Source organism: Microchirus variegatus, assembly GCF_963457635.1.
Source record: "Microchirus variegatus genome assembly, chromosome: 7".
Lineage (NCBI taxonomy): Eukaryota > Metazoa > Chordata > Actinopteri > Pleuronectiformes > Soleidae > Microchirus > Microchirus variegatus.
Genome location: NC_139808.1, coordinates 117,484 through 130,000, shown reverse-complemented (window position 1 = coordinate 130,000; position 12,517 = coordinate 117,484). Strand labels below are relative to the sequence as shown.

Below are 12,517 nucleotides of genomic sequence, written 5' to 3'. Positions count from 1 at the left end.
AAAAACATTGTGAGCGTAATCTTAACTGGATGAAACACATAAAAGTATATATCAGACCTTTTCTTGTCCTTCTCCAGATTATCAATTTATTTGTGGCCGTCATCATGGACAACTTTGACTATTTGACACGTGACTGGTCCATCCTTGGTCCTCACCACCTCGACGAATTCAAGAGGATTTGGTCTGAGTACGATCCAGAGGCCAAGTGTGTGCTTTATTATAAGATTCCCACATTCATGTTCACATTATACACGTGTCTGTTATCACCTGACCTGTGTTGTATTTGTGTCACGCAGAGGCAGAATCAAACACCTGGATGTCGTCACACTCCTTCGACGTATTCAGCCTCCCCTCGGCTTCGGGAAACTGTGTCCTCACAGAGTGGCTTGCAAGGTTTTTTTCCACATTAGTTTCACGTCAAGGTCTCACAGACATTATTGACTTTGTTCAGTCGTGTTAAAGGCTTCTGTTTTGTCTCCCCTCCCTCTCAGAGACTGGTAGCCATGAACATGCCTCTGAACAGCGACGGCACAGTCATGTTTAATGCCACTCTGTTCGCGCTGGTGCGAACGGCCCTGAAAATCAAAACAGAAGGTATGAGCCAACGCTTACATGCTGCTGATGAGTTTACTGAGCTTGTTATTCTCTGTCGCCTCTAACAATGACGTCATGTAGGTTTAAAATAGCTGGACTTGCTGCTGTTTTCTTTGTGATACAGGTAATCTGGAGCAGGCCAACGAAGAGCTGCGCGCCGTCATCAAGAAAATATGGAAAAGAACCAGCATGAAGCTCCTGGATCAAGTGGTGCCTCCTGCTGGTGGTTAGTGGCATCGGCCGGTGTCTGTTACACCTCTTAGTTCCTGTCCATAGACTGTGTATAAAATTGGAATTAGTCTTCCAGTTGCTATATACAGGGTCTCTGCAGGTTTCAACAAGTCAAATTTAATATGTAGATTTATGTAATAAATCTAAATCAACTGGCCATAAAATCCTCCTAATATGTCACAGAGACTCAGGAATAATGTTCATATAACAAACTGAACTCACCAACAACAACAGTACAGACAAAATATTTGCATTAAAAAAATATATATTTTGCAGACTGCAAATCATGTTTATGTTTTGAAATCATGTTTTGGCATGTGGCGCCACCTACCGCTGTCTACCAATCATTGCAGTCAGTAGAGTCTCAGCTGCCGAGCAACCACGGGTTGCCAGTTACGTCAGAAATTTGAAACCTAAAAGACCTCGGTATTTTGAATTTGAATGTAGTAACAGTTTTTTGCCACATTCTTACATTTGGCGCCTTTAAGACTATAATGGACATAATGAATACAATTTAAGACCCATTTCACATCCATACTGCCAAAAAAGTACAAAATACATGAAGGAAAATTGGAGCCACAAATCGTTGAAATTGCACTTATCCATCTTAATCAAGCAATTTGGCTTAGCTTTGGGCTTTCGTTAAGTTTTCTCCGCTGCTATGCTAAGCTGTAACACACTAAGCTGTAACGAACACCACTAGCTAGTTGTGCTCGATCAATTCTCAGCGGGCAGCACAGGTGACCTACTTAAGTTCCGTGTTGTAGTTATGTTATCGCATCCTCAAAAATAGAAACATTTCAAATAAAAGTAATGTTTATAGATTTTTAAGACTTTTCAAAATTGTATTTGAGACCCTTTATGAGATTTTAGGAGAATTTTAGACATTTTAAGGCCTTAAATTCAAATTATTGGATTTAAGACTTTTTAAGACCCCACAGATACCCTGTATATAAACGCACATTGTGAAGCCTTGACTCATATGTGCCATCCTTTATTGTGTATTTTTATTATTATTTAACACAGAATAATCCAGTTAAAGCTGTACTACGTTGTTTCTGCTCTGCTCATGTCCCCCTCAGCAGTGTCTTTTCTTATCCATGTGTGTGTGTGTGTGTGTCTGATCCACACTCCTTCCTCCTGTCCTGGATGCTGATGGGGGGACCACTGACTGTCTGCCGGGCGCTTTGGGCTTGCATGGCCTTAGTTAGACCACTGTGCCAGTGCATGATCTTGTCTTTTCTCACTGATCTGTCTTCTGTCTGTCCTCGTCGACGCTCTCTCTCTCTTTCTCTCTGTTTGTCTTTATCTCTGACTGCTTGAGCTTCCACAGCTTATTGTCCTCTAACGTTCATAGTTTATCTCTGTATCAACAAAAAAACAACTCTGAAACACTTCAGAATATTCTGAAGCAGTTCTGTTTTAGGGTGGTGGCATGGAACTAGTGTTGCCTTTCTCTCCGGTCTCTGTCCCCAGTGTGCTTGTTCAAAGTGATTCAGACCTCTGCTTCAGAATGATTCTCAAACACTGCTGCCACACACAGAGAAAAACATCCCTATTCTCTGGATTAAGTGTAGTCTTTTGATGGACTAGAATGACCATGAGTGTTAACGGGCGGCTTTACAAACACACACTGACATGTATATGACGCATAGATCTGCTTGCTTGCATGTGCTAAAGTAGTTAATGAGTAGAGTAAGAAGCTTTCCAAATATTTTACATTTGAGAAAACACGAGGTGATTTACAAGTAGTTGTTCCTGTTAAATCATGTTTAAAGGTGATATATGTACATCAGCAAACGTGTGGCCCTGTCCCAATACCTCCCCTAACCCAACATTTGTCCCCTAACCCTAAATGTTTGCCCTAACCCTAAATTTTGCGCGTTCAAGTGTAGGCTAGGGGAATTGCGATTTTGCCCTTATAATCAACCCTCAAAATGTAGTGAGCTCTTCGCTTAAAACGAAGGGGAAGATGAAATTACCCACGATGCTTTGCGAATTCAGCGAGCCGGCTGATTTTTTTCAACAAAGATGGCGGCCACATCTGCCGAGGAACAATTTTCAATGTAATATATTACAAATAGCCGCTAGCTAGCTAGTGGCTATTTGCCGAGTGCTTCGAGAGCCTTTGGCATACTCTCATGAAGCACTCGGCAAATAGCCGCTCGCTAGCTGTGCTACATCTGGGTAGTTTTGTCAGTGTCACTTGAACACGAATACCCTGGATCACTTTGTGATATCGCTTTTTTACGAAAAACGGCGTTGACGGAGAAAAACAAACACAGCCAACGCAACAGGCAACACAACAGATGGATCCGCCAGCATTTTTCCTGAACGAAAACATTAGCAAGCTCCACCGGTAGAATTGTCAACATGTGACGTAGGTTAGCACGTTACGCTCACTACGCTAATTTGCATATAGTGGTGTCCCAATTCCATAGGGAGGCCACTTGTCCCAAACAAGGGAAATTTACGGTTGAGGGCACTCAAAACCAAGTGGAAATTTTAAGGGGGAGGTATTGGGACGGGGCCTAAAACTCTACATTGCTGGAGCACAAATGAACACCAAACCAAATATACTTTGTCATTATACTGACTGCACCACTCACTGCCAGTTTAACATATTTCCTTCATTTCTTGATTTAACATAAAGCATTTCTTACATATAACACCTTTAAAGACCGAGCCACTTTGTCTTGCTTTGCAATTTTTTGAGTTGTGTTATAGTTACAAAGATAAAAACAGGTTTTAAAGCACTGACCACACCCTCACTGCCATTATGAGATATTTATTTAAGAAATGCACAACAAATACAGAGATTATAGCAGATATCTTTGATTTTTCTCTTTCTCCTGATAAAATAGTGAGGAAGTCTGCAGTTTGAGGTACAGTATATACACCATCAAGATGGATGTATATGATCATTTGGATTAAAGATAATTTGTGTGATTGGGGGGTTGCAGCATCTGCAGTCGGCGGAGCCAAGTTTCTTTTCTTTTTTTTTGATGAGGATAAAACACGGATGAGGGAGGAGAAGAGTCTCTCCTCGTCTCTGCCATAAGTTTGATGGGCAGTGACCTGTTGACACAGGAAGCATTTGTGTGGTCTGTTCACTCAGATGATGAGGTAACCGTGGGGAAGTTCTATGCCACCTTCCTGATACAGGACTACTTTAGGAAATTCAAGAAACGTAAAGAGGAAGGCCTGGTGGGTGCTCACCCGTCCCAAAACAACACAGCCATCGCATTACAGGTGAGTTTTGTTTTCTTCTACTCGTGTGGTGTGTTTCAAAGAGAGAGACTGTTGAACACTGTCTGTATAAAAACGTGTTTCATTTCATTTAGCAGTATCACGTTGTGTGCTAATGTTCTGGTTTATGATCCAGCAGGACATTCATGGTCTACAGTATGAATCTGTATGTTGTCTGTGTCTTTAACGTTGATGTTAAGCGTGTTTCATCCTCTGCATCCCTGCATCGTTCCATGTATTTTCCGTGCACCACAATTCACCCATAAAAGGCCACGTGCAAAGCTCGTTACCATTTCTGTTACCCAATAATGTTGAGTTTGATATTATGGCCTAACCATATATCATTTTCAGACAGAAAACATGACCAGCTTGGAGTTTATTTTCAACTAAACCTTTGTACATATAGTTTTTGTTCATGTGAGAAGGGTGTTACTGCACTCAGTGAAGCACATGTGGGAGAAAGCCAAGTAATATTCACAGCAGGTTGCATTCAAGAGAGCACATCTGTCTGTCTGTGTGTTCTCATCTGTCCATAGTCTGTCAGTAATGTCAATGTCAGGTGTTGCACACTACAGCAAAGGTGTGTGCCGTTCAAATGTTTGGGGTCGCCTATACAATTTTGTTGTGTTTTCCATTAAAAGTCACACTTTTATTCATCAAAAGAGTTGCAAAATGAATAGAAAACATAGTCAAGACTTTGACAAGGTTAGAAATAATGATTTTTATTCAAAATATTTCCAGTAAAACTGTTTTCAGTTGTGCTAACATCATTGCACAAGGGTTTTCAAGGGTTTTCTAATCATCCAATAGTCTTCTAACACCATTATCAAACACAATGTACCATTAGAACAGTGTAAATGTGCCTCTATACACCTATGTACATATTCCATTAAAAACCAGACATTTGCAGCTAGAATAGTCGTTTACCACATTAACAATGTATAGAGTGTATTTATGATTCATTTAATGTTATATTCATTGAGAAAATATATATTTTCCTTTAAAAAATAAGGCCATTTCTAAGTGAGCCAAAACTTTTGAACGGCAGTGTATGTCCAGTATGTGTGAGATGGCTGTTTTTCATATTGTGAGTTGTAAGGTGTTGAAGGTGCCGACTGTTAGCGCTTTAGCCTTCTCATCCTGGTTGTCATGGTTACAGGCTGGTCTTCGCACGCTGCATGATATCGGCCCCGAAATTCGCCGAGCGATATCATGCGATCTGCAAGATGACGAACTAGTAGACTTTATTCCAGAGGAAGACGAGGAAATTTACAGGGTAACCTGCTTTGATTTTACCTGAGGAAGAATGTTTCTGGCTAAGTTAACACACTGTGCTTTTAAATGATCAACGGTAATAATAATAATACTGTGTAGAGAACTTTATAAGAAAGGAATGCACCCATTGTTACGTTAAGTAGCTTTTTCCTCACTTTGTTTATTTTGCTAGAGTTTACCATAGACTGTATATGAAGTGGACATAGCCTTCCAGTTTGAAAAGGAAGGCAGAAGCAATTTGCCACCAGGGGGCCTCTCCACTGGTTAGGAAAAAGAACTCTGTTTAAATGGAAATCTATGGGAAAATTAGACTAAATCTCACCTTATTTATCACATTTCTAAGCATGTTCCTGAGCAGTTAATGGTCAGCTTTTCTCTAATAGCATAGGATATCAAATTGTATAAATTAACATTTAGAGGAAAGGAAAAGGGTCTATGGGAAAATTAGACAAAATCTCACCTAATTTATCACATTTCTAAGCATGTTCCTGAGGGGTTAATGGTCTCATTTGCTAGTTTCAGCTTTTCTCTGATGGCATATTATATCAAATTGAAAATGTTATAAATTGCCATTTAGATGAAAAGAGAAAAGGTCTATGGGAAAATGAGACTAAATCTCACCTAATTAATCACATTTGTAAGCATGTCCCTGAGCAGTTAATGGTCTCATTTGCTAGTTTCAGCTTTTCTCTGATGGCATATTATATCAAATTTAAAATTTTATAAATTACCATTTATAGGAAAGGAAAAAGGTCTATGGGAAAATGAGACTAAATCTCATCTAATTTATCACATTTGTAAGCATGTTCATGAGTTCATGGTCTCATTTGCTAGTTTTAGCTTTTCTCTAATAGCATGTGAACACCGGTGTAACTGACAGCTAGTATCGTCCTGTAGGCGCCTGGTTGATGCCTGTGAACAGCTCAGTTGTTCGACCTGAAAGAAGACTATGTCCATATTTATATACAGGCTATGTTTTTTCCCTTCATTTCAGTTTGGACAGTAGACAGTAGTAGCATTCATTTTGCTTACATTGTCATGTGCCATAAAACCAGCTTCTGAACTTATTTTTGCTCATAACAATTTCTGGAGAGAAAAAAATCAGCTCCTCGCAGACTTAACATCAATAGCCCATTTGTGTTCTGCTGCACTGTGTCAAACAGAGGTGGTTTTTACTTTGAGTGTTCGTTCACAGCGCAACGGCGGCCTCTTCGGGAACCACCTCATGAACGGTGGTCACCGGCGCTCCAATGGCCACCAGACCAACGCCACACAGCGCCCTCTGCAGGTGCAGCCTCCGCCTCACTACGCCCACATGGAGCAGCCGGTGGGACGGCTGTCTCGAGCCAACGCCATGTCCCACCCCAACCACCACCACCACCACCACCACCACCACCATCATCACCGGCACCACAACTCCTACGGCAAGTCTCCCAAATCCACCAACATCAACCTCAACAACGCCAACGTGTCCAGTCTGCCCAACGGAGGGCACCATCGCTACTACGACCACGCGCCTCCCAACGGCTACCCAGGTCTACGCAGCAACTATAACTATGACTACGACAAGCCCCGGACACCGCAGGGTCAAAGGTATTCAAACGCTCACCATCATCATCCATCTGAGTTAGAAACACAGAGAGCTCTGGGAATCAGCCATTCAGTTTGTTTGGTGGGAGTTTTGCTGCTATAATGAAAAAGAAATCAATGCCGAACTGAAGGCTGCAGTGCGTTACGTTTGGTGATTGTTGTTGTTGGGAGTGATTTTTCTGCCTCTGTTTGGCTTTTGGTGAACAGGAAGGATGTAATATAATTATGAGGGAGTGTTTGTGTGTCTACACTGGCGCACAGGGGCGGGGGTTAAAAAAAAAGAAGCATTAATCCTGTCCACCTGCTGAAGAAACCAGTTTCTTTTGAGCTGTAGTATTCACTTTAATAATCTTTTACGTGGGCGCTTCTTTGTGTCTGCAGCCATCTGGCTTTACTAGCGCGGTGTTGTTGTTGCCTCCGTCTGTCTTGGCATAAAACTTATTACTTCCTGTGTGCAGCATGGGAATTTCACTAGTGACAGGAGATATAAACACTGAGAGAGGAACACAGATAGAGCTGTTATCTGACATTAGTTTGAATATAAAGAGACATTTGTTTGTGTTTAAAAGCTACGCTCATACTGTTTTGAATGTATCTTGTATCCCAGACTCCACTCAGTTTGTATTTCATGTAGCTCAGGCTTTATGACAGAATGAAAACAGTGTGATTACTTGTGATGCAACCACCGGTTCTGAGGACATTATCTTTTGCATACAAGTATTTCTCCCCACAATCCCTCACTTACTCACTCATCTACTACTGCTTTATCCTCCACATGAGGGTTGTGGGTGACGCTGGTGCCAATCCCAGCTAACATAGTGCGAAAGGCTGGGGTCAAACCCTGGACAAGTCGTCAGACCATCACATAACACGGCCACATAGAGACAAACAACCATTCACTCTCACACACACACAAATCAGTATGTTTTTGGACTGTGGGTGGAAACCGGTCGTGAATTTGGGTCTTCTTGCTGCTAAAGGCAAGAGCGCTAACTGCTACACGCTTAGAAATAAGGGTTCCAAAAGTGTCCTTCTACAAGGGCTGAGGTTCTACCTGGAACATTTGCATTTGCAACACTAATGGTTTCAGTAAGAACCATTTTGACCCAGAGAACCCTTTAAAACCCCTTTCCTGAATAAAGGTTTTTAAAAGGGTTCTTGGTGGAACCCTCCGAAAGGGTTCCAGGTAGAACCTTTATAAAAAGGTTCTACCTGGAACCAAAAAGGGTTCTCCTATGAGGACAAGCCGAAGAACCTTATTTGGTTCCCCTTAGGGGGTCGTACCTACGTTTCCCAGGTCCTATGTTCCCCATTTTTCCCAAAAAAGGTCCTATGTTCCCCACTTTGTGGAAGCCTGGGTGTGGAGCTCCAGGGTAAAGGGTTAGGGTTAAGGTAAGGGTTAGAGAGAGAGAGTGAGAGAGGGAGTTTCCCGTTGTTCACGGCTGGCAACAGCGGGGAACATAGGACCTTTTTCAAAAAAATGGGTCCTATGTTCCCCGGGTCCTTTTGGGTGAAAGCGGGGAACATAGGGTCCTATGGGAACTTAAATACAGTCCCCTACTTAGCACTTTTATTTCTAAGTGTACACCAAGTGGCCCAAGACTGCTCTCATAACTTCATAAATGATCTATAGGACATTTCTCTCAACCCTAATCCTCTCTTTTAAACACCTCATACAGTAGATTATATATTAATTAACGTGTTATCCTAACAATAGAAAAAGGAATTGTCTACCTCTGAGGCCGACATCACACTCTCTCCTCCTCCTCATACACATATATGAGAATGCTGTATATGATTCATATACTGTATAATATATATGTGTCACTCTCTCTCTCCTCCATATTCTCTTTGTTCTCTCCTCCCCTTGTGTCCTTCCTTCCTTCCTTCCTAACCAAAATGCTTACTCTCGACCATCCTTTCTTTCCTGTGCTTTCTTGGACAGAAGGCGCTACTATGAGACCTATGTTAGGTATGTTGTGTTTCTAGGTCTGACGTAAAGTAAACGTATGTCCTCGCAGTAATCAGACGTTCATTTTTAATTTTTTTTATGTTTATTTGTTGCATTTTGACCTGGTTTTTCGATCGGTGAATGGCTGCATCCCCCTCTAAGTGCTAAGTGTTATGAGCTATATATGCTGGCTAACCGTTTGTCCGGTGTGCTGTCTGCCTTTTCGTCAATGCTTTTTAAGTAGAAGGAGAATTCATGTCAGTGTATTTGCTGAAAGCAGCCCTGTTTTATACATGTGTCAAAGTGTCGTGTTTGCTTTGAAGACGTAACCAGAATCTCATGAGGAGGACGTGTAAGAGAATGTCTTAAAAAGTGGTTGTACGTTGATTTTACACTCCACTCCCCACGTAGGAGTGATGTTTAGATGACAGAGTGATGCTCTCCAGCCCGCAAACCTCTGCCTGCTGTCCTGTAGTTTGACTGTGGTTAATATGAATAAGGGCGATCAGTTGAATTGCTGCCCCCTGTAGGCTTGCGTCTGCATGGCAGTGCATGGCCCTGTCCCAGTGACCACTAGATCCTCTCTCTGAACAGAGGAAGTGTGCTCACTTTGACCTTCTGTGCCCTGAACCTTCCTCTCTTTAGGTCTCAGGGAGCAGACGGACACCATCCCACCATCTGCAGGGAGGAGGAGCTTGATGAAGATCGCTTGTCTGGAGAGTATTACAGCGGGGAGGAGTTTTATGAAGATGACAGTATGCTGTCGGGGGAAAGGTAATATTCTGACTGTCTAACATCACATCAGGCATTTTACATGTTTTAGCAGGAGAAGCTTGGTTAAAGGTCCAGTGTGTAATCACTAGTGACATCTAATGGTGAGACTGCAGTGTAGTGCAGAGTACAACAACAACAACCAAGACGACAACAAACGAGGATATCCTTCTAAGTTCATTTAGGTCTGTTTCACTTATATTTAGTCATTTAGCAGATGCCACCTTCAAGTTGGAAAACAATCTGCTGCACCACTGATCCACTACAGTATACTTATAAAAACATACGTATTGGTAGTCTATTCAATTTCTCACAATAAACCTTACTACGTATATGTTACACATTGGACTTTACTCTAAACCAGGGGTGTCAAACTCATTTTCACTGAGGGCCACACCAGCATAATTGTTACCCTCAAAAGGCCACATGCAACTGTCATACAGAATAAATGTAACTAATTGTAACCAAATATAATGTAAAATAAAGGTAACTACTCCGGAACATAATTATTGCTAAATAACTTTCTGTATTTATTACTTATTCAAGTTACAAATATGATGCATTATAGATGTAACCCGGTCCGTGTTTCTTGACAAACTAACAGTCTGTATCTGGTCGACGCATGACGCATATACAATGATACACTGTGATCTAGTGGCGGAATGCCGTCACTTTGCGGGTAACACAATTGCCATGCATTGTGGGAAATGTAGTTCATGGTCAACGCATGCTTTAAAGCAGCATATACCTATTTTAACACAGATTTTTAAGACCAATTTATCACTCGCGGGCCACATAAAATGACGTGGCGGACCACATCTGGCCCCCGGGCCTTGAGTTTGACACGTGTGCTCTAAACCATCTAATCCATCTCAAAAGCGCGTGCCCATCTAACGTTCCGTTTAGCGGTGTCATTCTTTTCCGGGCATGGAAATGAATAACGCCGAAGACACGCCAACAGTTCATATAACTGTGTTGGACCGGACAACAATGCCGATAAAATAACAGCAACGCACAGAGAACATCAGACGTAACTGCTTAGCGATGTTGTTATCCACACCGGAGCTAACAGCAACGGCAACACAGAACATTGACGTCATGACGCTCGAACGTCGCAGCCAATGAATGACGGACGTTAACAAACTACGTCATCGCGCTCTTTGCGAGCAGTGCTGCGTTCAAGTCAGCTTAGGAAATCGCCTACTCGGATAATGTTACAAGGAGGCGTTCAAGTACCGATTCCGGGTATCGTTTCAGCCCCCAGGCCGGACTGGAGCCACTGGCGGGCCAGATCCGGCCCGCGGGCCGGATCTGGCCCGCGGGCCGCCTGTTTGACACCTGTGATGTGAACCATCCAAACCATCATGCAAACTGAAACTGAGGAAGCTAAATCTAATGGAACGTCTCCATCATTAATTTGATAATTTACATGAATGATGAGTCTAAAAGAGTCTAAATTGACCCTGCCCTCATCACCCTATTTTAATCAGGTTGCTCCCAACATTCACTTCACTCCACATGTCGACAGGTATCAGAACAGTGACGCCGAGTACGAGACCCCCAAAGGTTACCATCACCCCGAGAGTTACTACGACGACGACGAGCAGCCTCTCTACCACGACTCGCGGAGGTCGCCGAAGAGGCGGCTGCTTCCTGCCACACCTCAAGGTAAGCTCCTCCTCCACATCTGCACACGTGAGCAGCAGTGATTATGTGTTCGAGTCGCAGTGTAAGTATCTAACATAACACAACATTGCCTTTGATAGAAAAGTATACATTTTAAAAAAAGTTAAAAGGAAAACGATACGTTAGTGAAAGTGTCCCATAAGGTATGCAGCCAGTCACAAAGCTGTCTTCTTGTTAACTTAATGCACGCACACACATCCACTTGTAGCGTTGTATGCCTTTTTTCCTTTATTTCATATTGTTGAGAGTTTGTAATATTAAAGGGGAATTCCTGCTTTTTCACCCTGGGCCCTATATTTTTACATGTGGGTGTATCAATCAAGTACTTTTAGGATCATTTCTACCAAAACTGCTTGTTTTACCCAATAAATGGCTTACGATGTTTCTGTAAGAAGTCTAGATAGTGAGAGTTGTTGCAGGAAGACAAAACTTAACTCTTCACTCACTCACACTTTTACAAAAGTTAGAACCCAGGTTGAAAAATCCCAGAATTCCCCTTTGAATTGAATTGAATCTCTGCATGCTGCTAAAGCTTTCCTGCACGTTGTCACTTATGGGTCCACTGCCAGCTTGTTCAGGTAACAGGAGGCCGTCCTTCAACTTTGAGTGTCTGCGCAGACAAAGTAGCCAAGACGAGCTTCCACATCAGCGTACCGCTCTACCACTGCACCTTATGCAGCACCAGGTAACACATGGCACAGAGGCTGCTTGCTCACATAGTTTTGTCCTGTTTGAGCTCGTTTGTGTGATTATTTGTCTGTACTCTGTGCTCTTGTGTGTAAAGCATATATTCATCATGATGCTTTTCCTGACCTGTCAGGTGATGGCTGTAGCAGGTCTGGACTCCAGCAGAGCCCACCGCCTCTCCCCGACACGCTCCACCCGCTCCTGGGCAACTCCCCCGGCCACCCCAGCTAGCAAAGACCAGTCGCCCTACTACACGCCGCTCATCCGCGTGGACCACCCGCACAGGGAGAGCGCCGCGAGCAGCCAAGTGTCCGTGCGGAAGAGCTCCTGGTACACGGACGACCCAGAGTTCTCCCAAAGGATGTACTCACCTGTCCACCTGCAGGTGCCGCCAGAATATCACAACCAGTATCACCAGAAGAGAGGCAGCGCCACCAGCCTCGTGGAAGCGGTGAGTTTCTGTTCTTATTATATCAGTCTAAT

The 12,517-nt window shown here is 42.8% G+C and overlaps 1 protein-coding gene across 1 annotated transcript in view; it reads left to right on the top strand.

The window, feature by feature from the left end:
- Positions 1-12,517, top strand: part of cacna1da (calcium channel, voltage-dependent, L type, alpha 1D subunit, a) — a gene marked incomplete at both ends in the record, with an annotated part of 73,550 nt that overhangs the window by 59,632 nt on the left and 1,401 nt on the right. Inside the window, 12 exons of the mRNA XM_083892060.1 lie at positions 78-205; positions 297-393; positions 492-594; positions 719-820; positions 3,944-4,077; positions 5,234-5,350; positions 6,545-6,942; positions 8,885-8,911; positions 9,536-9,664; positions 11,190-11,329; positions 11,926-12,032; positions 12,168-12,485. Of these exons, the coding sequence (XP_083748186.1) occupies positions 78-205; positions 297-393; positions 492-594; positions 719-820; positions 3,944-4,077; positions 5,234-5,350; positions 6,545-6,942; positions 8,885-8,911; positions 9,536-9,664; positions 11,190-11,329; positions 11,926-12,032; positions 12,168-12,485 (1,800 nt within the window). The remainder of the gene's footprint in view (positions 1-77; positions 206-296; positions 394-491; positions 595-718; positions 821-3,943; positions 4,078-5,233; positions 5,351-6,544; positions 6,943-8,884; positions 8,912-9,535; positions 9,665-11,189; positions 11,330-11,925; positions 12,033-12,167; positions 12,486-12,517) is intronic.